At 39.8% G+C, this 26,559-nt stretch overlaps 1 protein-coding gene across 5 annotated transcripts in view; it reads left to right on the top strand.

Annotated features, from left to right (window-relative positions):
- ARHGAP17 (Rho GTPase activating protein 17) overlaps window positions 1-26,559 on the top strand; it is a 39,126-nt gene extending 12,567 nt beyond the window's left edge. Inside the window, exons 2-22 of one of the 5 annotated variants that reach the window (XM_010719509.2) lie at window positions 4,681-4,720; window positions 7,433-7,537; window positions 8,392-8,468; window positions 9,516-9,627; window positions 9,817-9,893; window positions 10,103-10,214; window positions 11,146-11,214; window positions 11,374-11,455; window positions 13,465-13,592; window positions 13,929-14,040; window positions 14,563-14,644; window positions 15,083-15,163; window positions 15,617-15,730; window positions 15,983-16,074; window positions 16,214-16,370; window positions 17,577-17,819; window positions 19,741-19,904; window positions 20,307-20,921; window positions 21,874-21,897; window positions 23,775-23,819; window positions 25,666-25,803. In XM_010719509.2, coding sequence (XP_010717811.1) covers window positions 4,681-4,720; window positions 7,433-7,537; window positions 8,392-8,468; window positions 9,516-9,627; window positions 9,817-9,893; window positions 10,103-10,214; window positions 11,146-11,214; window positions 11,374-11,455; window positions 13,465-13,592; window positions 13,929-14,040; window positions 14,563-14,644; window positions 15,083-15,163; window positions 15,617-15,730; window positions 15,983-16,074; window positions 16,214-16,370; window positions 17,577-17,819; window positions 19,741-19,904; window positions 20,307-20,921; window positions 21,874-21,896 — 2,485 coding nt within the window. In that variant the 3' untranslated portion in view covers window position 21,897; window positions 23,775-23,819; window positions 25,666-25,803. Of the gene's footprint in view, window positions 1-4,680; window positions 4,721-7,432; window positions 7,538-8,391; window positions 8,469-9,515; window positions 9,628-9,816; window positions 9,894-10,102; window positions 10,215-11,145; window positions 11,215-11,373; window positions 11,456-13,464; window positions 13,593-13,928; window positions 14,041-14,562; window positions 14,645-15,082; window positions 15,164-15,616; window positions 15,731-15,982; window positions 16,075-16,213; window positions 16,371-17,576; window positions 17,820-19,740; window positions 19,905-20,306; window positions 20,922-21,873; window positions 21,898-23,774; window positions 23,820-25,665 lie in introns of all 5 variants that reach the window. The other 4 variants (XM_010719510.2, XM_010719508.3, XM_010719507.1 and 1 more) reach the window with 4 other exon arrangements.

The raw sequence follows: 26,559 nt of genomic DNA, 5'->3' as shown, positions 1-26,559 counted from the left end.
TAAATCCTCTATTATGAAGTGGTTTTGAAAAGTGCCATTTGATATATGCATTTACAAAGTCTACAGTTGTGGAGGTTTTGCTTTTCAGGCACAGAAGTTTCCTTTAACATAAGGGTGTTAAGGAGCTCAGCTTATGAGAAGCGTACGGAAATGCAGCCTGTCTGTAGAACACAGGAAATGGGAGGCTGGTGTTAAAACCTGCACTACAGCCTGCATTGCTTGAAACCCGTTCAGATAGCAAGGCTCTGTGCGAGTGGCTGCTGCGGATCAGGGCAGAGCTGGGACTGGGGGCTTCCTGTATCCCCCTGCCCACTTGAGAAGTCAAACTCAAGCTGAACTTGGGCAAGCTGCTGCCACTCTATTTAGCATTCAGGTGCTGATTGAAGCAGTCACTTCAAGCGTTGATAAATGGCACTTGGGATTCTCAATGTTGGGGCTGTTTTCCTGTGTCCTTACTGGAAGGGAGCCACCCAATGCCCCTTGTCTAGTTCAGTTCTTTTCCCCAGTGGAAGTTTTCTTTCCATTTTGAAGTGACTTGACATGTTTAGAATGAGACTCCATAAATTTGGGTTATATTTATAGTTAAAACTGATTAAAAAGCCTGTCTGTCCCTGGAATTCAGTACAATGTTGAACTGAGCTGTTAGCCCTGAAACACTGAGTTCCAATTTCTATGAGGCCTGACTTAGTATTAAAAAAGAAAATCTTTTAGAAGGGAAATCGTCACCTAATTCTGGGCTCCTTGTTTTGGAGCAAAGCTGCTGATTCCTTCATTTTTCCTGGCAACAAGTCCTGCTATTGTGCTGTGGGAAGCAGGCAGGATGTGCTGCAAAGTGTTAACTTGCCAGCGAGCGCTAATCTGGTTACTCTGGGTAACAAACAAAAACGGTAAGGAAAATCAAGCAGCAAGAAGGAGAGCTTGAATTTCATCTCGTGTTCCCAGTAGGTATCTCCTAATTTCCAATGGAGGCCTTGCAGAGTGCCCCATGCAGCCTTGCCCTCCCTGGCATCGCCTCCACCAGCTCTGCTGTGTGAGTCAGGGTTTCTGTTTCCACTCCTGCACTGAGTCACTTGTTCTGTTGTGGATGCCCAGGATTTATGGCCCTGCATGGCAGGATTGCTCTTGTTCCTTCCTTGTTTGCCTGTTGAGAGTGTAAATTTCCACTGGTTTTGTAGCTTTGACCACTCAGGAGATGTTCCCTGGTCAGTGCTGGTGCTGTGGTAGTGACAAGACTCTGCTGTGCAGCTAGTGAGATGTCAAATGTTGTTCAGATTCGGCTTCAATTTTTTTTTTAACTCTTCAATTCTGCGAATTTTATACCTGCAAGTGTAGATATATATATATTTTTTTTTTCCCATCATGGAAGATAAGCATTCTTATCTCAGGAATTCTCATCTGCTGTTTCCAAATGCACAAGCCAGAGGTCCTCTCTGCACAGTGATGGCGGGACTGCTATTGGGGCTGGGGTGAGCACTGCCTGGGGCCTGGCCCCTCCAGCAGTGGCCTGTCAGAGAGATGGGAGTGTCTGAAATGCACGGTGCTATAAAACACAGGAGAGGAGGGCTGAGAACACATGCAATAAACCTGTAAAGTGTCATAGCAAGCTGAGGTATTTTAATTAACGTACCTAGGATAAAAGTTACAACCTTTCCTCTCTCAAACCTCTTGATGATAGTTTTTCCCTTGGAGTGAGTTAAGCAGTGTGGTCTTGCCATGCCACTCCCATAGAAAAAATGGCACCAGCATCTGCAGTGTGACACATTTCAGGTTAAGAGCACAGCTTGCTGTCCTCAGTAACATTTTAAAAGAGCTCAGTACTTACTTTCTTCGTGGGCTGTGGAGGTGGTTATAGCTGCAACTGTGCAATTGTTCAGTTTTGCTTTTGGAATCGATATTTTAACTGAAAACCCTGGGGGCTGTTGCTGAGGCAGGATGCAGTCACAAGGTTGCATTTTCTGCCTGATGGTAAAGGTCACTGAGAAACAGTGCTATTTGGTGGCTCTTCCTTGGCTTTATTATTAAAGGTGGAATGTGGGCCTGCAGGAAGGGTGAGGTCTTCCCTCTGTGGTTCCAAACCTGACATAATCAGCGGCTTTCCTAAACAGACACTGGCCTGGGGACCGGGAGCAGCAGCCCCTGCCCACCATGTTCTGGATTTTCCAAATACTTTGATAAGCAACCATGTGTGCAAAGAGGAATGGCACCTGTAGTAGTGTAAGGAAGGGATTTGAGGAACACAAAGATGTGTTAATATTAGGAGCCTTTTTTCCTCTAAAGATAACTTATATAAAATGCATTTTCTGATTCCCACTAGCTAAAAGAGAATTTGCAAAATGCCGTGGTTATAGCAGTTTGATTATTGCAGCATGACTGGAGAAAAACTCAGTGAACTCGGTCCAACTGAAAGCTTTTTAATGTAAAATTAAGTGGTACTCTCTGCTGGGGCATAGATCTACTGCAGCTCATGGTTTAATTGATGCACACACATCCAGTTGTAGGTACTCTAAATGTTTTTTTAGAAATTGTTTTGTGTTGTGCCATCTGAAGTGGCTGTTTCATATCATAAAGTTGCTTGTTAGGTTAATGTGTGTTCTCTTCCGGAGTGCCGGAATTTCTCTGGAGGTGGCTGTTTCATACCACGTAAATACATAAAAGTGGGTCAGCATAGAGGGTAAATAAACTGTTGAAATACCTTCCTCTAATTTGTTCCTCTCCACTAAGCCAAATTAAAGACTAGAGCTGTGTAGAGGGGAGTCAGTGTAAACATTAATTACAAAATAGATGTAGTAGATGTGGAAACCAGCTGCCTTTTTTTCTTAAACAGATTTCTAGGCAGAAGGAGGAAACTGAGACCTGGATTTATGTGAAGAAGGGGGAAAAGGCTGTTCTTGCATCACTCATGCTGTAGTTTATTGCAAGGGATGCCATCCAGAGGGACCTTGACAGGCTTGAAAAGTGGGCCCACGTGAGCCTGATAAGGTTCAGCAAAGCCGCATCAAAGGTGTTGTACTTGGGTCAGGGCAGTCCTAGATATATATGCAGACTGGGACAAGAACTTATGGTAAGCAACCCTGCCGAGAAGAACGTGAGAATCCTGGTGTATGAGAAGCTGGGCAGTGAGTCAGCAGTGTGCACTTGCAGCTGGGAAGGCCACAACTGCATCCTGGATTGCATCAGCAGAGGGATGGCTGTGGAGCGGGCAGGGGATCGTCCCCCTCTGCTCTGCCCTCATGAGGTCCCATCAGGAGTTCTGCATCCAGGCCTGGGACCCTCACATAAGGATGGTGTGAGGCTGTTCGAACATGTCCAGAGGAGAACTACAGAGATGATCAGAGGCTGGAACACCTCTCCAGCTGTTCTAGACTTCTTGGTTTTGTGTAGAAGTCATGGCATGCCTTGTTCACACAAATGCTATGTAGTACTGTGTGCTTCTGTCAGCTCAGTTAGCTGATGTAGATTCCAGTTGCCATTTGAGCTTAGGCTGTTCCTGCAGTGAGCACCCTGTACAAAATCTGTTTAAGAATGTGCTGCTGTTACTGGAGCATTTCCAGTTCTTTGGAGCTTCCGGTGGGATTTGGCAAGAGTGCTAACCTGATCATTAACCTCAACAATTAAATGACTGACCTCTTACAGGGGATAATTCTGTTCAGGCTCACTAGTTCTAGTTGTGTGGACGTTTATCAATCTTGTGTGTATTTTCTTAAACAAACATTACAGTTCTTGCAGTTTACATTTCTATCAAAGTATTTATGACTTTTGTCTTGCTGAGGTTTTGAGCATCACTGTATTCTGCTGTTCAATTATTGAGCACTTTATGGTTCACCAACAGTTCAAGTAGATAATGCGCCGTGAAACTGAAGTCAAATCCTTTGAAAAAATTAAAGTGAATGAATGTTGTCTTTAGAGAGATATAACATGTTCAGCTGATGAATCTCCATCAATAGAATGGACTTTCTGCAGATGGTCAGACTTGCAGTGAGATATTGAACAGTTCCTAAGATCAGAAGGGGCACAGTGCCGTAGACAAACTGACAGACAGCAGGAGGACATGCTACTTTGTGAAGGAAAAAATTAACTGCTGGGATACCTCAAGGTCCTCTGCAGTCAGAGATGGGATGAGCTGGGTTTCTTGATTCTATGGCTAAAGCAAAGGTCTTTTAAAGCCGTGTTATATAAAAATAAATCAACACCAAGCAAATCTGGTTCAACGTTAAACAGTTCAAAGTTTGTGTGTAAACTGGGAATAGAAAAAAGTGTAGAACTGTGTGCCAGAGGTTGGTGTGTGTGTGTGTATGCACAATTATACAACAACCTTTAATATTTTGGCTGGAAGCATTCCGATATTTTTCTGTTGAGAGTAGACCTTTACTGTTAACTTTTGATACTTTATTTTTTTCAGCGATAATAAAATGATAGAAAAGATGTGGGGAATCGAGCAAAATGAGGTCATGGGAGGGTTTTTGGTGAAGGTCATGTTGATGGAAGATGAAGGCGAGGTGGTCATGCTTCCATTTATGCTGATTGCCAATTGATTTACTACTGCTGAAGTAAAATATAAAAAGATGGATTTGGTTGTCCTACATTTCTCACTATATTCTTTTACCTTCAGGTGAACAGATAACAAAGCATTGTAGTAATTTCTGCTAATTTGTCTGACAGTGTTCTTTTTTCCTTACCTAGAGCTGAGAAAACGGAGGTGCTTAGTGAAGACCTGCTGCAGGTATTGTAACACAGTTACATGTATGCTTCATGTTCTGTTTGTGAATTTTGGGGAGTACCTATTTAAAAAAAAATTGTTGGAGCATGATGAGCTGGGAAGGAGCAGTGATTAGGCACAGCTGGTTTGTCTTCACTTGTGCTGCTTTGGAAGGGTCCATCTTGGCCCTTAAAAGAAATGGCAAAAAGCATGCCAAGGGCATGCCAACTGATGTCATTTTTGGAATTGTTCTGAGTGCATAAGTGCTTCTAGTTTAGCTTGCAGTGTTTGTTCTCAGACTTGTCACGCTGACGTTTGTTTGCAGACTTGTCATTCTCGTGATAAATGCCATCTCATCAAATGTTTCGTGGTGGAATTCTAGTTGCTGTTAGATTACAAGGTTGGCTGATTACACAAAACAAAGTGACTACAGACTTGTTCTTCTACATTGTTCTCTTCCTTTGGTCATTTTGCGAAAGGCTTTTAAAAAGAAGAAGAAAAAAAAAAGCAGATGAGTTGGCTGCAGTCAGGTACGCCAGCTGCTCCTTCAGCAGTACAGTTATTTCAAGTCGTTTACTAAGCATCTCAGTATGCTGGAGTTCAAGACCTGTGTAGGAGACACAGAGGCCAAACAAATGAGGTGTTACTTTTATTTTATCTCTCTCCAGCTGTTCTGATTAAAGTAGAAGATGACAGAGTGTATCGGCTTTAGAACTTGAATTCAGCTACAACACATGAAGTCATTTTGAGTAATGGTGAAGTGATCTGACCTGAAACACCGTATTCTGCTTTCCATGGGACTGCTTTATTTGAGCCATAGATATCTCAGCATTTGATAATGCTGTTTTTAATTTCTAGAGGGGTGTGCACAATTAACTAGAAGGGATGTTATATTAAAACACCTTGATAGCCTTTAGGGGCCCATGTGTTTTCTTCATTAGCTGCAGAATAGCAAAAAGAAGTGAAAGCCAAAAGTTCTGCTGCTTGTTGCCAGAAAAATTTTGCAAGCAGGGCTTTCCCAGGCACAGAGCAGACTGGCTACACCCAAGTGGAAGAATTTATTCACTTGTTTGTTTGCTCTTGGGGGCTCATGGAGGGGAGGGAGGCTCTTATCTAACTAAAGAGCTTAAAAGCATGGCGCTGTTCATCTTGTAAACGTTCCAGTGTCTCTTTTTATATTTATCACTAGCTTTGACATGGGTTGTCATAGCTTTTTTTGGTTGTTTTTTTTACTGTTTTGTGGAGCGTGGTACTCATTTCCAAGTATCACTGTTAAATATGTTCCCATCTGAAGAGAAGCAGTGTGATTCAGTGCTGCAAAGGCTTCTACAATGGGCCCCTCTTTCTGGAATGCCCTTGTAGCCTATAGTGAAGCAGTCACTTGATACTTTGTACACTGAAGATGCTCTGTGGTTGCAGACAACTTGGCCTTGAGGTCACGTTTTCAGTTCAGAGGTAGCTTAATGGATATTAATGTCTCTTGTGGTTTTCGTGTCATTTTTGAGCTCAAAAGCAGATCAGCAGAGTATATCATCATGAAGTTTTGGGGTCAAGTTCCTCCTATCAGTCTTTCTGCCCTTTGGGTTTGGCATTCTGGCTGCCTGGAAAGAGGCTGCTGGAATGTCAGCTCTCCAGAGCCTTTTTGGGGAGCGTGGGCAGCACGTGTGGCTGCTGTGAGCTGGCAGTGTGCTAGGGATGGCCCTTCACTGGGGTTACTGCACTTCATGTGGGGATGAAAACCTGTGTTTGGCGCTTTAAAAAGTCTTATCTATGTGATCTCACAAAAAGACTTTCACAAATAGAGGGTGACTTGGAATGTGTTGGTAGCTTTTAATCTTGACATTAACAAAATAGAAATTAAACTTCTTAGCTGCAACAGTGGACTGCAAAGAGTACCATCTTCTTCACATGTCCTTATACGGACTTCTTAGGAGTGGGCTGAATTTTGGAGATTGTGTGCTCTTTGTGTTTTCAGAGGAGACTTTCATGGGCAGTTTCTCTGCACCTTACTTTAACAAAATAGGTGTTACAAAACTTTCTAGCAGCTCAGCTTGGGTTCATCTTTTGTCTGTCAAGAGCTGTTAGTACTGTGGTCTCAGTGAGGTGTCAGTCTTCCTGCGTTGCTCCTGCAGCTTGGGCCTGAGCTTGGTACAGCTGCTGCTGCCCTCTAAGGGGATCTGAGAAGCCAGTGCTTTGCTCATTCCTGTGCCCAGGCAGGGCTCCCATGCTGGTAGCAGGGATCCTGTGCTGACCTTCACCAAGGCTGTCTGTCTGGGCTTCCCTTTGGGCGGCTTCTCCCAGCCTGTATCTGCAGAGGTTCCTCTCTGCTGGAGCTGCTGTCTCTGTTAGCAGCTGCAGTTTGCACTGCTTGCTTTTGTTGGGACTGACTGCATGCTTCCCAGTGCGATTGCATAGATGTATGCATATCCCATCCTAGCAGCTACTATCCATAAGTGCATAATAAACCTATTGAGAAGGGAAAATGTGTCAATCTTACCTGGATGCATATTGTTTTAGATGTGAATTTACAGAATTCTATGTCCATTAGAACGTGCTGCGTTTTTGCTGTCAGGCACTTCTGTTAAGCATCTGAACTTCTTTGTAAGCTACAAAACTTGAGAAATAAGCAAGCCAGAACTAAATGTGATATAGGAGGAAGGTTTTTCTGCTGAGGCCAAGAAAATAACTTCTGTTTCTTATTTTCTTTTCCTCCTCTGTCCTCCTTCCGCCTACTAGATTGAGAGACGTCTTGACACTGTGAGATCTGTTTTCCACATCGCACAGAAACGGTTAATTGCGTGTTCTCAGGGCCAGTATGGTACAGACCCTGATAAGAGACATGTAAGTACAGCTGCTCCATGCGTTGTCTTTTGAGACTAGTCTGAATACAGCCTGGCCTTCTCTGTTCTGATCAGTCACTGTGCCTGAGTTTATCCAAGAGAAGAGTGACTTAAAAAAAAATATATATTTATATATATACACACACATATATGTAATTCCACATTTTGACATTACTTGGTAAAATACTAACTATAGTTCATCATCCAGATACAATAACATGAACTTGGAATACCTTAATATTGTCAGGGCGCCCATTTCTGCATTGTGCTGAGTACTTAAAGCTTTCATAAGAGCTAACAAAAGGCAATGCTTTGCCATGTTGATCAAGCTCCTTATGTTTACAACTGCCTTTGAGCACAAATTTCTCAAATGAACCATAAACCTTTGGTGTATACTTGATTTCTGCCCCTTAACTTTCTTTAGGAAAGCCACAGGAAGGTTTTCTTGATGCATTAAAACCAGAAATGATTAACATTCAAATTTTCTCCTTTTATTGAAAAACAATTCTTCTGAAAATGGGCACAGAAGACGTACCTCTGCAGTGAAATGAATGTTTGTTGCTTAATGCTCAAGTTTAAAAAATCTCAAGTTAAAGCTATTTAGTAATGTTACAGTAGTTGTAATACAATTTGGACTTGTCATTCCAACTCAGACTGCTTTTTGCAGTGTCTGAGAACATGAATCTTTCAGCTTGAAACTTTTTGTGACTTTGCATTTTCTTAAAGTCAAGCAATGAGTTGCACATATGTATAACCCCAAACAAAATGGAAGGAAAGTTTAGGGGGTTTATACTGGAAAAGCTGGAAGGGTCATTAGCATTAAGTAAATCAAGCACTGTTCATTCTGTTCCATAGAAAAAGCTTCCTCTAACAGCTCTTGCTCAAAATATGCAAGAGGGATCTGCCCAGCTAAGTGATGAAACACTGTTGGGGTAAGTATCTGACTTTCTTTATGAATAGTTGTCTGGGATTTTGTTGCTTGCAGAGCTCTAATTAGAGACTTTATATACACAGAGGCTGTTCTCAAGCTAATGAGACTAATATTTCTAGATTCTCTCTCTAACTCATGGGAATAAAAAGTGAGCAAGCAATTCTTCTGGAACATTTCTGGAAGCAAGTTTTAAGCTTGCTCTGAATTGCATTCCAGAGGATTCTGATATTTGCTGTTGTAAAAGATTTTGAAAATTAACTTATCTCCTTATGGACTGTTAAAATGATTACCCCAATTTAAAGTTCAAAATCTGGTATAAATACTACATTCTGCAGATTTGCATCAATGGCTTCCACTTTAAAGCAGCACCAGTTTCTTTAGCCTGGCAAACTAATTTCTTTGCTATTTTCAGGAGCGTGGTTGAAACAAACATCAATATGCTGAATTCCTGAAGTAACTGTTTTCTTGTTGCTGATGGAGATTCTAATAGAGACAGAGTGAACAACCCAAAAACATTTGTGTGCGTTTTTGTGAGCTGTTGCATGAGATTTAACCTTGGGTAAAAATTATAAAGAGAACATATTTCCCCTAGAACAAGCTTGAAGCAAAGGTCAAAGTATGATTTTTTTGGAACCTGTAACTTCTTCCTTCTGATTACCTACAATTATGGCATTAAGACTTTTTTTTTGTATCAAAGCGGCTTAGGAGAAAATTAAATACTGTATTGAGCAATTTTTTCTGTGCCTGGTAAGATGGAAAGATAAGCTTCAAAATAAATACTGACTTCTCTGTCCTTGGGACCAGTATAAAGCCTCCAAGACTACTACAATGGTTAAGGAATTACAGACAGTTTAATAGCACTCCTTGCCTATACCGTTTGCCAATGACAGCATAGAACAGCTTGTTTTTACGCATTAATGGCTTGCTTTGTACAATGCAGACTTTCCAAAAGGGTAGCAAAGAACAAAGCCCCACAATTGTTATTTTGAATCATTCTTCTTCAGTCAATAGTAACTCACATTGCAACCATTTCCTACAATTCTTAAAGGAAAATGCTAGATACGTGTGGTGATGCAGAGAATAAATTGGCATTGGAGCTCTCCCAGCATGAAGTACAGATTGAAAAGGACATTTTAGAACCACTGAGCACGCTAACAGAGGTAAGTCATATGAACCTGGCTGAAGAAATAAATCTGGATTTTTATTTATCAACTGAGCAAAAAAGGTTTATCTCATTGCTAGTAAGATAGCTAGTCATGAGTTAGTGGTGGAAAGTGAACACGAAATCTACAAAATGTAGCATGTTGCACTCTTCAGAAATAAATGTATGCCTTGAATTCTGGTTCTAGGTAGAGATTCCCAACATTCAGAAGCAGAGGAAGCAGCTTGCAAAGCTGGTTTTGGACTGGGATTCTGCCAGAGGAAGGTAAGAAGTAATTTTAAATACTTAGTCCTACACTGTTCACATTGGCTTCTTGTTGACACCTGATCTGACATTGATATTTGGTTACCTGAAAATCCCTGAAATTATTGGCTTCTTCTGGTCAAAAGAAAACAATTTTAGAAGTGAGCCCTCAGTGCAGGTTGCTGCTTAATACTAGATTTCATCAAATGACTGAAGCCTTTCTTCTGCAGATATAACCAAGCCCACAAGACTTCAGGAACAAATTTTCAAATGCATCCTTCAAAAATAGATTCCCTTAAGGAAGAAATGGATGAAGCTGGAAATAAAGTAGAACAATGCAAGGTATAGAGATGCCTCTTGCTATCATTTACACATTTCTCTCATTAGCAACAATAGCAGTCAGAGTGTGGCTGCTTCCATAAGCCTTGCTTGTGGCACTATCAGTCTTGCTTCTTGCAATCACAAGTTAATGTCTGTTAATAAACCATGTGTTTTAAGGATGTAATTAGGGCTCGTTAAACATCAAAGTGCTTTCATTTAAGAGGAACTTTACTTTTTAGGATAAGTATTTTACATTATTTGCTGGTTTAGTCTGAAACAATTATAAGAAGAAGCTGCCTTAGCCTTGACTTAGGTGTTCAGGGTGTCTGTGTACCTCCAGCCACTGAGTAGCCAGGAGGTAGCACAGCTCTGAGCAGTTCACATTCAGTTTCACTTCTCAGCAGTTGAATGCTAGATTACAATGCAGTTGAACTGAGACTCCAAAACCTTTTAATGGTACTTATCTTTTCATTCCAGGATAGGCTTTAAATAATCTTGCTATACAATCCAATTGCTTACTTCAGTGGCCCCCTTCTTTGTTGTGTTAAGCAGGCATTTTGAATGAATTCTGCTTGAAAGAAAATGAACTGTGTGTTCAAAAAGTTACTAACTATTCAGAAATGAAGTGCACTCTTGCATGTACTTTCTCTAAAAATAGTAGAATATAGATTCTATATTGTGTTCACCCACACAATTATAAGATGCTGTCTAAAAATGTCTGCTTTTAACCCAGAGAAGTTAGGAGTTACCAATAGTTCATGCCATGAATTCATTTCGAGCTTACTGCTTAGTGTGTATACCAGAGTGCGTGAATTACTGGCTGTCTATGCAGCCTGAATCAATGGTTCAAAGTTACTGCAGGCAAAATAAATGTACATATTGTCTCTGTGTATAAGTTGAAATACCTTTGTAAATTTAACTTGCTATTTTGCATCTTTTTCTTTTTTCAAAGGATCAACTAGCAGCAGATATGTATAACTTTGTGTCCAAGGAAGGAGAATATGCTAAGTTTTTTGTTATGGTGAGTATTTTTTTTTCAGTATGAACTTGACTGCAGCACTTATGCATAGACACTCAGTTCTCAAAGATTACATTTTGTGTGCTAAACCTAGTCTTATGTTATGTGCTCATCAGAAGCTAATGCTCTTTTTGTTTTTTAAAATGTGGCTTCTGTTCTCAGTTATTAGAAGCACAAGCAGATTACCATAGAAAAGCATTAACAGTCATAGAAAAGGTCCTACCCGAAATTCAAGCCCATCAAGGTAAAGTAACCTGTGCTCTGGCTGATGCTTCTCCTTGCCTGTGCCACCTATGCACAATATTCTTCTCCTTTATCTTGATTCTTTTGCATGCAGTCTTAATAAATCAGGTCATTTTGATCTACTTAACAATTTTGCATTCCCAAGCATAATTCCATCTTTGCTCTATTCTCTGGAGTTCTCCAGCCATATTTTAACACGCTAATAGAATACTAAGGATCTGTCTCATACCCAAAAGGATAAAGGAAGAATTTTTCTATTTATCATGTGACCTTTTGCTAATTTATACCTGACTCTTCCAGATGGTGAAAATTTGTGATTTTTCCTAAATCCTTCCTTCAAGGTCCTTGTTTCATGAATAACTAGTAGGCAATCAGCAGAAAAATTCCCAAGATTCTAAAGAGCTTTTTTTTTTTCCCCTCCTATGCAACCTTTTTTTCCAATGTGCACACTGCAGTGCTGAGTTTGCTGTGTTGAACATCAGCAGCTAAGAGGCTAGTAAGACAGTTGCATCTCTTCCCATGCTACTAAGCTTTTCATTGTCAGCATAAAATAAGGAGAGTCAGTAATGGTTTGGTCTGAAGATGAACTGTGTGCTGTTGAAATTACTATCCTAAATTGACTGTACTGATTCTTAATCTACTGATTAGTAGAAGTAGGTTGAACAAAGTCCGAGTGACATTCAGAGCTGAATGAGACTTGACTATCTTCAGTAGTTGATCATATGCATTTTGTAGAAAGATGAACCAGTAAACTAAAGATGCCAAGAAATACGAGCATCTTGCTGAAAAATGATAGAGAATAATCTGTTCTCTGTCGATCTGATGAAATGCAAAGTAACAAACGATACTAACACAGTGTTAGGGCTGCATTATGGCTGTGTGGAAGGCTCTGTTTACAAGATACAGATCCAACTGGTTTAATTTTTCTTTGTTGCTTAGCTGCTTTGTGCAAAGCTTTTCATATGGTGAGTGCTTCAGTACAGATTAGTCTTCCTTAGAAGGTGTCCCCAGGGGGATACGCTCTGAGTGGTCCGGTGTCTGCGTAGGATGTGACTGCAGTTGTTTCTAGCTGCAGTTAAATTACTACTAAGATTTCTTTGTCTGCTGTACATTATAAAACTGAGGAAAATAGCATGGGCCTCTCATGGTATGTTACTGAATGAGGGGAAATAAAGCCATGTGAAGGGGGTATAATTAATAGGTTGAATTTTTTTCTTTAAAAAGAAAAACAAAAATTCGTTGCAGAAGTGCATCGTGTCTTTGGAAGACTCCTTCAACATCTTAACTTTTTTTCCATATGAAAGAAAGAATGCATCTTTACTAACAATTAATAACGTTTTACATCGTTTTACATCTGCATTTTTCGGCTAAAGCAGCAGAAATATGGTGAAAAATGGAAACAAATTCACATCCTGTTTGGAGAAGCGTGTACCAATTTTGACTTGAAAAGCTAAGGAACAATCAGAAGATGTTGAAAATCTGTGCAGGTGTTAGTGATATACTGCAAATGTGGTTGTTCTGATTGTAAGATTTTTAACACCTATTTGGAGTTGTTGACTCTTAAATCAGCAATAAACTTAAGGTTACATTAACAGCTCTGTTTGTATCCACCTTAAATACAGATAAAACTCAGATCAGCCCAAGTCCTGAAATCTGGACAAAATTTTTCTCAGATTCTTGTAAACCTAAGACTTTTGGAGTCTTAGCAAATAAGAATCAATGTAATTTTCAGAATGTGACAGCCTAGCAAGATGTGCTTTCAGTTATATGGAAGATGTATTTGGTTTGCCATCCAGAAAGATGCAGAAGTATTTTCTTATCGGGAATACTTGCAGGCTCATGTTCTCTTTACTCATCATATGAGGGATGTTACCTATCAGGGGCTGTATAACTCCTACTGTGTTCTGCAAATTTCTTAGCTGTACTAGAGGCTTTCTTCTTTTCTTGCCTGAGATGTAATTCAAGTGATTGTTAGATATTTTGCTCAGTGTTTTGATACTCTTCAATTAGACAAATGGACTGAAAAACCAGCTTTTGGAACTCCATTAGAAGAGCATCTCAAGCGCAGTGGTCGTGAAATTGCAATCCCTATTGAAGCCTGTGTAATGATGCTTCTGGAGACGGGGATGAAAGAGGAGGTAAGTATATCACTATATCATGCTCTATGAAGGAAAGAAGAAGAATATAGTGAAACTCATGAACTGATATCTGTGCTTTTTAAGTTTGCTTAAGTAACTTTTCTCATTAATGTAGATAACAAGTCTTCTAACATAAAAGCTTCAGCACTATTTGTAGTATATTTGACATGAGTAGAATGAAAAATGGGTAATGGACCAAGGGTGATGAGGGACCGAAGTGTTACCAGATGGCACTAACACATCGAGTCAACTTGGTAAAGCAGTATAAAGTGAAGAAGACACTGAACTATGAACTGTTTTGAGAGAGTCATAAAACTTCTACTTTTTATCATGCAGGGCTTATTCAGAATTGCTGCTGGAGCCTCCAAGTTAAAAAAGCTTAAAGCTGCCTTAGACTGTTCAACTTCACAACTTGATGAATTTTATTCTGATCCCCATGCTGTTGCAGGTACTGTGAATGTCTTGAGTCAAAACAGATACAAAAGGGTAGAACACAAGTTTATTCTGTTCATCTAACTATTGACTTCTATGGGGTTGACCTCTGTGCAGATAAACAGTGAATGGAAGTAAAATGAAAGTTCAATTAATTGCATAACTTAACATGGTTATATACACGTGCTAAATGTACTTGATATGTTTGCATGCCAAAGTAGCGATTAAAATTCAGGTGGTTGCGGTAATTCCAATATCATATTTCTCCCTTGATCACGCTAGTAATTCTCATGACACTAGAGGCGTACGTAGCTTTAATAAGGTTGTTCTGAAGGATCCTTCATAATTTGACAATATACATTTCTGTCTAATTATAGTAATGACTGACAAGCCTCTTGTGTTCAGTGTTGAACAGATTATGGAAGTGCCAGACTGTCCTGTAGTTTCACTGGGGCTTGAGTATTGTTGCATAGATAAAATTTCAATTTTAAATAGACTGAAAGCATTGACTAAGAAACTTTCCTGTTCCACATTGCAGGTGCCTTGAAGTCCTATTTGCGAGAATTGCCAGAGCCTTTAATGACCTACAGTCTTTATGAAGAGTGGACACAAGCTGCAAAGTAAGCATGCTACAAATGGTTATGTAGAAAAATATTTTGTTTTTTATCAAATTTGGATCCTCAGGTAAACTCAAAAGTCCAAGTTCATGTTGTTCATTTCTGAACACATAGATGTTTTTTCCAGCAGATTAGTTAGACTTTTATGTTGTACCTTAATATTAATTGTGCAAACATGGTGAAATGTCTAGCTATTTTATTTTTAAACATAAGGGCTGCTTTCAGACTGCCTGGATAGTGCTGATGCTTAAGCAGTTTTGGCTTTGTTGAAGGTTGAGATAATTCAAACGTTTGAAAAGCAGGTTGTTGTTGTACTCAGTACTTCAATGTGCATTGATTAGGTATAAATGGAAAATTATAGTCTTTTTTTTGTTGTTCTCTTCAGAAATAACTTTTTTGTAATCTGTAAGAGATGTAATACTTTTTTTTTTTCCCTTTCAGTATTCAGGACCAGGATAAGAAGCTACAAGAGTTATGGAAGATTTGTAACAAATTACCTAAGCATTATCATGCTAATTTCAGGTACGTGTGCACATATACTGACTTGTAGTGCTCAACCATCAAAGCTGTTGTGCAGCTAGTTTCAATGTTAATTACCTGAAATTCTAATCCTCCTTTTTAGTTGGCCAAATTCTATTAGATTTATAAAATGATATCCTGTTTCATCAAGTAGTTGATGTGCAATAGTTTAGTACTGGTAGAATTTTTCAGTCAAGTTAATTCACTACTGACTGCAAAACAGTGATGCACAGAACTCTTCCATCTAAGGGATTATGCTTTTGGCAATAATAGGAGTTAATGACAACAACTCGGCCAAAATTCAAGAAGAAATATTCTCAGTTGGTGATATCTTCTCAAATGAACAGAATTATTACTTGCTATAAAAGCTAATTGTGTTCTCAGTGTTGTACTAGCTTCCATCAAATTATATGAAAAAAACTTACTAGTGTTTAATTAATCTTTTTATTTTTTTAGGTATTTAATCAAATTTTTAGCAAAGCTTGCACAGAACAGCGATGTCAACAAAATGACACCCAGCAATGTCGCAATAGTCCTGGGCCCCAACTTGTTATGGGCAAAAACTGAAGGGTAAGTGGATTTAGGAAAAGTAAAAGACAGAACTTCCATGAAGTTGTAGAATTTCCCATCAGAGTGTTTCAAATCATGTAGACTATTGACAGCAACAGAGTACTTGCCTAAAGAAATATTCAGAGTTGCTCTATGTGATACCTAGGGGTGTGCTGGTTCATTGTGCTTAGCACAGCATGTCATTTAAGGCCAGATATCTTATTTTCTTACTTTGATAAAACTGTATATGCTGTTCTGCACTCTCTTTCATAGATCCCTTGCTGAAATGGCAGCAGCAACTTCAGTCCACGTGGTAGCAATTATTGAGCCGATTATTCAGCATGCAGACTGGTTCTTCCCTGGAGGTAAATTCTTGCTGTAGTTAAAGGAATTCTGTTTTTGTGATAACCCTTTGCAGATAAACCCCCAGTAGCTTTTTTTTTTAAAGTGACACCATTTTGTATATATATGTCATCTGATGAGTGGTGTCTGTCTTTTATCCAGATCAAGACTTCAATGTGTCTGGGGCATTTGTTGCAGTTCCTGCTGTTAATTCAAATCACTTGTCACACACTGGGAATGAATATGATTCTGGGACACTGGAACGGAAGAGGCCTGTTAGTATGGCTGTAATGGAAGGGGATTTATTGAAGAAGGAAAGGTATGTTTCGTTCTCAGATTAGGTTTTAAGTCTTCGCTCCTGAGAACTTGACTACTTAGGCTGTAGTTAGACACGTTTAGCTGTCTCAGGAGGAGAATTTTGTGAAAATACTGTAGGTAACAATAGTGATTTATTTTCCCCCATGTTATCGCAGCCTGAGGAAGGTTCAAAGGTAATGTACCAGATATACTCTGTGCATGACTTAAAAAAAAAAAAAAAAGAGGGCAGATACTGCTTCCAATCACCATCTTCCTATTACAGATGTGGGGGGTCTGAAATCCAGTGAAACAGAAGTGTATGTAGTAACATCTGTCAGTATCTAACTTCTGGTATTCCATGGCTTCTTTTCAAAGCCCATAAGCCGAGGTGGTGTTACCTGGTGCCTTCATGATAAGACTTCTGATTTGAAGATGGTACAGTATACCATGGCAAATAGTAAACTGCTAAAAAAAAAAAATTAAAACATGCTGTTTTCCCATATAACATGTAGTGTAACACTTATTTATCAGTCATACCATGAATACTGAAGTGCTGTGCTGTTTTGTTTATAGCTATTTATGCAAATGTTAAATTGTTACCTAAGTGTTAACTGTGGTTAGTCACATGTAACTTTATCAGTGCGGACAGAAGGAGCAGAAAAAGTCAGTTCAGGATTCACTGTCTTTAACACAACAGGCATAAAATTCAGTTCTTGAATATATTAAACACATTCTCAAATCTGTTCGTTTCTTTATCCATAGTTAAACAGGGGTATCTTTTACTTTGGATAAATCGTGGAAGCATATATCCGGTGTCATTTTTAGTCTGTCTTGAAATCTGTACAACAACTTAAATTTTGACACATGAATTTTGTTTCTATTACATACCATATTTAGACAGTAGATACTCTGGTGTGAAAGGAAATATATGTATTTACATGTAAAAATACTGAATGTTTTGACCTCATTGTCATCAGTCCGTCTTCAAATGTTGTTGAGTAATTTGTTCCACTTATGTTTACCCTCTGTGCAGATAAGCCAAATAGCGTTGCATGTCTTAACATTAATGGTGTTATATGCAGACAGTGGGAGCTTTCCTTGTTGCTGCTTTGCATGCTAAGCAACAGGGTTGCACTTGTCTTTGTGGGTTGTAACAACCAGGTGTCTTGTTGCTTTAGTTAACTGGTGTTGGCTGGCGTGGTGTGTTTACTCTCTCTTCTTTCTGTAGCTTTGGTGTCAAGGTTATGGACTTCCAAGCAAACCCTCGGAGATGTGGCACTATAAATAGAAAGCACACATCCCCAGCTTTCCAGCCACCACTTCCACCCACAGAGGCTGGCATGCTGGCTCATTCTGGAGCAGAGCAGCACTCACAAGCTGCTGTGGCTGAAACAAGCCCAGTGGGTGCTGGTTTTGCCCTATCTGCTGGCACAGCAGAACAGTTACAAAGCCAAGGAAATGAGGATGTCAGGTAAGAGGTATGGCTTCTGCTGGCAGTGGCTTAGCCGGCTACTTCAGCAGCAAACTGATGATGTCAGCTGCATCAGCTTCACAAGGCACATCCGTCTAATTAGAGGACATTGTTGTATGCAGAGTCTTGGGTGTGGGCAGAAGCACTGTAAAAGAGCTTTCTTTCTACGTGTATTTATGATCTTTTAATTTGAACGTATGTTCCAGAGTAGATCTTCATAAAATAAGGAATTTCTTGAGGAAAAAATAGTGAAAAATGCTAAAAAAAAGTAACTGTACTTTTACTGCCCATGTTGACCTTTCCAAATTACACTCCAGAGGTGTCCATGCAGTATGACTGTCAGTTTGCAGCTGAAAGATCAAAACCTGCCAGTGGCAATGCTAGAAACCCATTGGTCTTGTTTGTTGTTTCTTGTTCATGTTATCTGGCTTTGTCGCCTTCTTCTGTGGCAAGTGTTAGTGGTGACCAGACTCGCTAGAAAACTGGAAGTCAGTTTGTCATATTTCTTTAGGAGAAACACATATACAGACTTTTCTGCTATTTAATTACAATGGAAACTGTTATCATATTTTCAGTATCAGAATACATGGACTCCAAGAATAATTACAGTAGCTTTGACTCTTACTTTCATGGACAGTGAAAGCAGCAGTTTGCTTTTACTGTTCTTGAGATCTGAGAGATGTAGCAAATGCATAAAAATGCTCGTAGTGCTCCCCAGCCATCAATCTCTTGCATAACATCTTACATTAAAAAGCCATCATGGAATTTTATGCAGTGCTGATTCTTTGGCATGTAACTTTTGGTTCCAGGTGACACTTTTGCAAAAATATCTCATTCAAATATTCCCTCTAGACAAGTATTTCTCCAGTGATGTCTCTTGTGGCACAGGAAGCTAAAATGAAACCTTGAGTGTAGCATGTAAAAACTACTTGAAATTTAATAACAGCATCTAGAAAAATTAGGGTTGTTGTGCTAGTAAGTAATTGAAAGGTTTTTGTCATTCTGAGATGGAGAAGATGTTGTAGAGAGAGATGAATGAAGACTGTAAGTGCATAGGAACTAAGATGAGGAGGCACTGCGCAGAACCACCTTGGCTGGTTCATACTTGATTGTTGTTTCTCTCCAATATCAAGAAGAAAGAACTGAGATGTCCTGATCTAAATTTCAGGGGTTTTACTGGAATTGTTCTCTTGGATGCTCATCTAAGACTGGACTCCCTTAATCAAGGGAAGAGGGGTGAAAGTTTAATTCCAGGTAGAATGGGGAGTTTCAGCCAGAAAGAAGGGAATCTCCACACTGTTCTCTCCACACCCACAGCCTTTGCAGTCTCTGAGGGCTTCCAAAGGCTCTGCAGACTTGAGCAGCGAGGGCTACATCTGTCTAGTCTGTGTGAGTTATGCAGCAAGTTGGTTTTGTGGGTTTTTTTTTTTGGGGGGCAAAGTTTGAGTGCCACTGCTTACTCCTTACCAGTGAATTGGATGTGGTGCTGTGACAGAGTATTTGGGGAAAGTTAACGGTTATAGGAGTAGTGACTATATTTGAATGAGGAAATGAGAGAAGTCAGTTTATGTGAACTTTATTGGTGGGCACTTCTTAAAGAGTCTAAATGGTGCTTTAGTGTGGAGACTACTCTGAGTACCAGTATTTAATTCAAACAGGTATTGTGATGCTACAGAACTATTTGGATTCCTGATTTAATTTGGTAATGGATCTTTTGTACAGGTCTGCCTGAAACTTACTTGTGAATTTTTTGAAGAGTTTTAGTGCTCAGTTTGTCAGTAATAACAGCCAGTGCAGAAGGTTTTTAAGATGTGTGAGTGTCAGAACTAGAGCATGGCTCATAGTGTAAGCCTTAAAGGTGCAGTTGATCTGAGCAAGGCATTTTGTAATCATCTTCTAACTTGAGGCTTTTGATTTTCAGTACCTCAAAACCTAAGGACAACACATCTTCAGCTACTCCTCCACCCGTGAGAAATGGTGGGCATGTGAACAATGCCCCAAACCAGTCAGCAAGTAGCAGTAATCAGCTTTCTGTTAATCAGCCACAGAATGCAGCAGGTCCCAGTCCTCATTCAGTGAGGAGAGGTATGTATTTTTTTTGTTTGTCTTTTAAAGCATTAAGTTCCAATTTTTCTTTAAACACTACAAAAATGCTTGCTAAAATTACTTTACCATTGTGCCTTCCTTTACTCCAGAGTGTGGTTCAGTTCCTTTGCCTTTCACTAGGACCTAGCTGTATATATTTTTGAATTCCTTCATGAGTGCTGGTAGTAATGTTATCAACACTGCTTAATGAAGTCACTCGACTACTGATTAGTAAGCCAATATTTGCATTTCTGTAGTTTCCTATTGATACCATCTTTATTTTGTAATGCACCATTTTATTTCAGTAATATACTTAAGTATTCCATAGAGCTATTAATTCCTTCTTTTAGGAGTTTTGTTTCACAACACACAGCCATGAAATCTCCCCTCTTACATTCACAGCTGTTAAAAAGCCTGCACCAGCACCTCCCAAGCCAGCTAACCCCCCACCAGGGCAGCCAGGAAGCCAAAGCTCTGCCCCAGCTGCTCAGCCGCCTTCAATCTCTCCAAAGCCACTTGCCAGAAGCTCTTCTCCTCCTGCCCAACATACAAACCAGGGAGCAGCCCTGACCTCCAGTTCCCAGGTTTCTGCACCTCGACGATACTCCAGCAGCCTGTCCCCAATCCAAGCTCCCAGCCACCCACCACCACAGCCCCCAACGCAGGCTACTCCTCCACTGCAGCCCAAGGCAAACAATCAAGCATCTCCTGCTGCACTCAGCAGTGAACATGGACCAGAGCAGCCCTGTTACACTCCTCCGCAGACTCCAACACCACCTGATACACCCCCTCTAGGCAAGCACAGTACTAGTTCCCCGCTGTCACAGCCGCAGTCATCTACTCAAGACACTTCACAGTCTCACTCTCCACCTCACAGTGGCACACTGCCAAGGCCACGACCTGTGCCCAAGCCCAGAAACAGACCCAGTGTTCCCCCTCCTCCTCATCCTCCTTCTCAGCTGGCTGGAGATGGTATTATTGCAAATCCCACGCAAACAGCTTCCAAAATAGTAACAGGTGAGTGGATTCTTTCATATTCAGTGCCTCCTCAGGGAGTGGAAATGAAGAAAATGTCTGTAGCTATGTGTAATTTTTAAATTGAAAAGCACAAGCAACAGTTAAAATACTGAATTGCTTATTTACAGTTAGAATGCACACACAACTGTTCTTCATGTGGGGATTCTGGGTGTCTTCCATAGTGAACGTCTCCTTTCCTGAGGCAGAATGACGTGGGGGGAAGTGTGCATTAGCTTGCTTTTTTTTAAGTGCTGGCTGCAAGACACTGGAGTAGCAACAAACTCCACAGGGCTTTCTCCAGCCTCAGCATCATGGCAATTTCCTAGGCTTATGCTTCTGTTTGCTGAAAAGGCAGATAATTTGGAGAAGGGAGAAGATGCCATCAGAAATAGTATATTTTGGGATTTACAGGAGATAGTAAATCAGTGAAGTAATCACTGATGTGTTCTAGTAGAACAGATGCTAACACTGAATGTTTTACTTTGTGAGCATGAAGCCTTCTGATGGGGTTTTAAGTCAGAAATCTGGAAGCTGAAGAATCAAATAGACTTAACTAAATTGTAGATTGATCTTCTTTAAGCGTAGACTTTCTCTCTTTTAAGACATTGATGAATTAAAGATGAATTTTCTGTCTTCTCACAAGAACTTAACAAAGCTCATAGTTATTAGCTTGGTAGGGATAATATTAATTTAAATGTTGGAAAAAAGTTAATTGCTGAAGAAAGTAAAAGCTAGCAGATCTTGAAATGTGCTCCTGGTGAGTCTTTGCTTGGTTTAGGAAGTTCTGAATGAAAAGAGAGCAAATGTAAGACTAATGCTTTTAAACCTACTCATGTTCAATAATAGTTAAAACTTTCTAATGACACTGCAGCTTCTGAACAATGAAACTAATGTTTTGGAATGCAAAGTGTAAATTGTTGCCTAACAGCTTTACCCCATGGTGCCTTCACAGGTGGGGATGGTTACTGCGAATAAGGTTTGTACTTACTAGAAACATGCAATATAAGCTAAAATGCTCCTGCACAGCAATATTTTATTTGTAGCTTTATTTTGTATATGCGCTTTGGAATACGTGCTGTCAACTCTATGTTATCTCATGTCATTGTTTGTAAGACATATTAGGACTTGTGCTGAATTTCAATAGTGCTGTGAATATTAATTCATACTTTAGAACAAATGGTAAAAATAACTAGTGAATAACACTTCCCACAATCACCTGGTGTGAAGCAGTGACCCATTTAAAATAGATTTCTTCTCATCAGTGCTGGTAAATGTTGCAGCTTATAGTTTTTCCTCCAGTTCAGTGTTTTCTGGTTGCACTTTAGTGTAGCTTTCACTCTAGGTTTTCAGTTATTTTTACTTGCATCTTATTTGGCAAAATACACAGCTGTGTGACTAAACTCCTTTGCAGATGCAGCAGCATCTGTATTCTGGCATATTTGCATTCTGTCAGCCCCAGCCTTGCTAATAGTCTGTTCAATCACAGCTGCCAAACAGCACCTTATTAATCTCACTTGATACATAACAGCTCAGAAATACGCTACCTTTCTAAGGTAACAACTACATGACAGGCTGGAAAAGTTGAGGTTGCATTCCAGAATTATCTCAAGGTCAGGAATATAGTTTTGTATACAAGGAACTAGCAATAAATGGGCAGTTAAGCGACTAAAAGGTAGCTTTGTGTTTTAAAATAAGATATCTCCTGATTGTACTCCTGCTCTTTTTATTAACATCTCTAAAATACTAAGACAATTCACTTCAAAACTGAATTCAGCCTTAAGGCTGTAGGCTCTGCATCTTACAGCACTTGTACAGAAGTTGAGAATGGGAACAATGCTGATGAGTCAAACTCCAAGTAAACAGAATTTTCCTGGTTCTAGGGAAGTTGCTTTAATGCTAGCAATTAAGCAGAATTTGTTTTATCTCAGTGTAACTGGAGAAATGTTTGTAATAACCAGCTGGTATGCAGGGGGCTGCTTCATTACTGGGGGAGTTTAAGTTACACAGAGCATCTGCCATGTGATAGTGGTTGTGTGAATTACCATGTCAGTGCTGACTTCTAGAGACAGCACATTTGCAGTGGTTACTAGTATCAGTGGTACACAGCTGTCTTTAGTTCGGATACAATTGAAGAAGCTACCAAACGAAAAACACTATAATTAAGATCTGTTTATCAATCTGAAAATGTTAAAAAAGAATTAATGGATATCAGTCTTCCCAAGTGCAAATCTTAGGAGATTGGCTGGGTAAATTGTGTGTGGTAAATAACAGTAGGAATGCTACCACACAAAAGTCTGTCAAGGAAAGCTGATGATGGAGAATTCTTTAGCAAAGCTGGTAAAGGAATCTAGAAAACCTTGTTTTCAAAACACACTAACAAAAAACTGGGGAACACTTAAAGTGACAGCCAGGCTCATCTAAAGCGGTATGCTCAGTGCAGGATCATCCAGCTTTTCCAGATCAGTCCTTTTTATTTTTCTTTAGAGAATATTTGTTCTGAATTAACACCACTGCGTATTACATAAGAGTATCTGCTCTAACATTTACACACGCACATGTAGTACTTATTTTTAAGCACTGGCTGGTACTATAAACGAGTTCACAGTGTGAAATAACTACTTTCAATTTTAACTTTAAATAATGGAGCAAGGGAAACCAGGAATAATAGAAGCCTAAATTTAATTGCCAGCAGACTTTATAGTATCAGCATGAGAATTCTGAATTGTTTTCAGGATAATATTGAATTTCTTTGTCCATATTCTGGACAGTAATGCCTCAAATTCTATTTGCAGTATTAAAGTTATGAGCCCTAGAAAAGAATATTCTAATCAAAAATTTTATTAAATAATCTAGATGTTTGACCTGCTTTCAGTATGAACTGTATTGGAAAGTTCAATGGTAAGGAAAAGGCATATGATTGGCCAAAAACGTCGCTAATTTGTAATCGTGTGTGTGCTAATGCCCACTACTAACCTGTCACAAATAACACTGCTTGCTTGCGTTATCATTAGTGTGGCATGCGAAAAGCATGGCTGTTTATGCTTGCTTTCACATTAACATACTAAAAGTATTGGAGACTAGAATGTGTAAAATTCCTGTTTTGACTGGCCAGTTTCACATTTTACTTCTTCAGCTTACTGAAAATCTTAGTTAGAAATCCGTGTATTTTATACAGGGGTTCATTTTGTGTTCAGTTTAGCTGTGTTGTTAATCACAAATACTCCCTTCCTGTGTCATCTCACACTTTGTTACCTCTTCTTTGAGAAGATCTTATCCCTCAACATGCAGTAGCAGCAGAAGTGCATCTTTTGAATCATACTGCAAATGAAAATTTGGCAATAGTGACAGATACTGGGGAGAATGTAGTGTCTCTGCTGTTTGAGTTCAGTGCCACCTTCTCTATGATTGGGCATAGCATGGGGAATTGAGTAAGAGAATATGTAGGAATTTGGGCCACAACTGCAGTTTTTTCTATATAATGGTGCTTCTGATGACAGTAGTAAAATGCCTAAAACATCTAACCTTTAAACAATTTTAATTTTAATTCTACTGATTGTAAAAGTACTTAAATTTTCATGTTAAACACATGGGTGGTGAGGCTAAGTGACAAGGGGCTTGGTTTGAAAATAGCACAGAAGTTATTTTCTTCATTGCTCTCTAAGGTCTGCTGAACAGTAACTTTGCACTGGTTTTCAGAATGGGAGAACATTTGACTGTTGTGCACAACAGGCCAGTTGGTGTCAGGCGACAATGTGATGAGTTGCAGCTGTCATGTTAGCTGTGCCACCACAAAACTTCTTCATATGAGAGTGCCTGCCCGTGGGCCTGGGGAAGGAGCAGGGGACGCTGCCTTGGGCATCACTTCTGTATCTGCTTGGGCCTCTTCCGTGCTGTTTAGCTCAGAAGTTTTTAACTTGAACACTTGCGGTGTAACTTCTGTGCTAAATTTAAGACTTAATGATAGGATTCAAAGTCTTCAAAAGATTCCTGTCTTTGACACCTGAGTTTAAAAGCAAGGTACTTAGCTAGATTTATCTATCTAAACAATTTTGTCTGTGGATTGTTGCAGTAAGTAATACCATGGCTTACTGTTTTACAAAGCTGATTTACAATGACAACGTACTCATTCACATCTTTTAAACTGTTCTGGATTGGCTTTTTTTTGATTTTCTACCTGCCAGTACAATCAGTCACCAGGAACACTTTGTCCTTCTTTGGACACCTTAGCTTGAACAAAATTCTCCTTTCATCAGTAGGGGGCAAAGAACAGGATATAGTTGCACACAGGAGATGAATGTTGTCTCAGGTCATTTCTTCCTCTTATGTCAGTGCCTCCTGCAGGCTTATCACTTGTAAAAGCCCCAGGTGGTGCCCATTTGTGCTCAGCTACCATCCTTGTCTGATGCGACTGCCCAGGCTATAGTGTCACTTTTTGGGGGCCTTGAGGAACATGACATTGTCATATTTCCTCTGAATGGCGGAAAGCAAATAAAAACATTTATGTACATGGCTAAAAGAAGTTATGTAGGAGAAATGACCCCAGGATGAGATTTCTAGTTTGGCTTAGCCCAGTGTTTGTGTCGTATGTGAGCGTGCGTGCCAGCCCTCTGTCAGAGAAACCCTTGTTGGTAAAAGCCCTTGTTGATCTTTCTTTCCCTTTTCTTCTTAAGGAAATGCACCAGCAATGCACTACTGAGATGTCACTGTCTTGAGTGCTAAACTTGCTCTTCCGTTTTTTGTGCAGACTCCAATTCCAGTATTCCAGAACCACTTCAAAACCCTTCTGCAGAGCTTCCTACGGAGGCAGTGGGCAAAGAACTGCACAACCACCTCCCTCTAGATATTGACAATGACACAGAAAGCACTGCTCTGTGAAGGAAACCAAACCTGCTTTCCTTTCCTGACGGGAAAACTGACAGAGCCAACAGTGAAGAGCTTCTCCTGCTGGCACGGAAACCTGCGTGTGCAACTCAATGCAGGATGAGGAGCTGTGCAGGAGAAGTGTAATGATCTGTGTGTCTCAACAGTTATCCACATCCCAGATGGAAGGAATTAATCACTGCAGAAGCGTGCATAGGAAGTGTAGCTGCTGCTGGTACCAATGGTATTAGCGAAATTCCAACCGATTTTAAGAAGCGAATTATTAGTTATTTAAAGTGCATGTATTACGGAAGTAATCTTTTTAATGCCGCGGTTAGACTCTTATTCTAGTTGTTAGGAGTTACAAGGAGAGGCCTTGCGAGAGACATTCCCTCACTGGTTTGCTGCAGGTTTTTGAGATGTGAACCAAAGCCGGCACAGCGGAGGTGACTGCTGGCTCTGTCACTGCTCACAGCTGTGTGCGCTCAGTGCCTTGATGGACTGTGACTGCAGGAGGAACCTTACTGTATTTTAATCATTTCAGCGCTACTCTGTGATCAGTACCTAATCCGTATTTCATAGTTATTTGTATTAACCAGCCTGCTTTTTGTTTATGTGGAATTAATGACTGTTTGGAGAAAAAACTGTGGAAGTGGTTTCGTGCTTTCATAGGAAACGGTTGGATTTTGAAAAAAAAAATAATAATAATTCTTTGAACATCTGTTTTGATGCATCAGTTGGGTGAACGTTTATAAAATTAAAGACCGTCTTTTGTCAA

Source organism: Meleagris gallopavo, chromosome 16 (genome assembly GCF_000146605.3).
Source record: "Meleagris gallopavo isolate NT-WF06-2002-E0010 breed Aviagen turkey brand Nicholas breeding stock chromosome 16, Turkey_5.1, whole genome shotgun sequence".
NCBI lineage: Eukaryota > Metazoa > Chordata > Aves > Galliformes > Phasianidae > Meleagris > Meleagris gallopavo.
The sequence above is the reverse complement of the archived record's forward strand: the minus strand, read 5'-3'. Positions and strand labels throughout refer to the sequence as shown.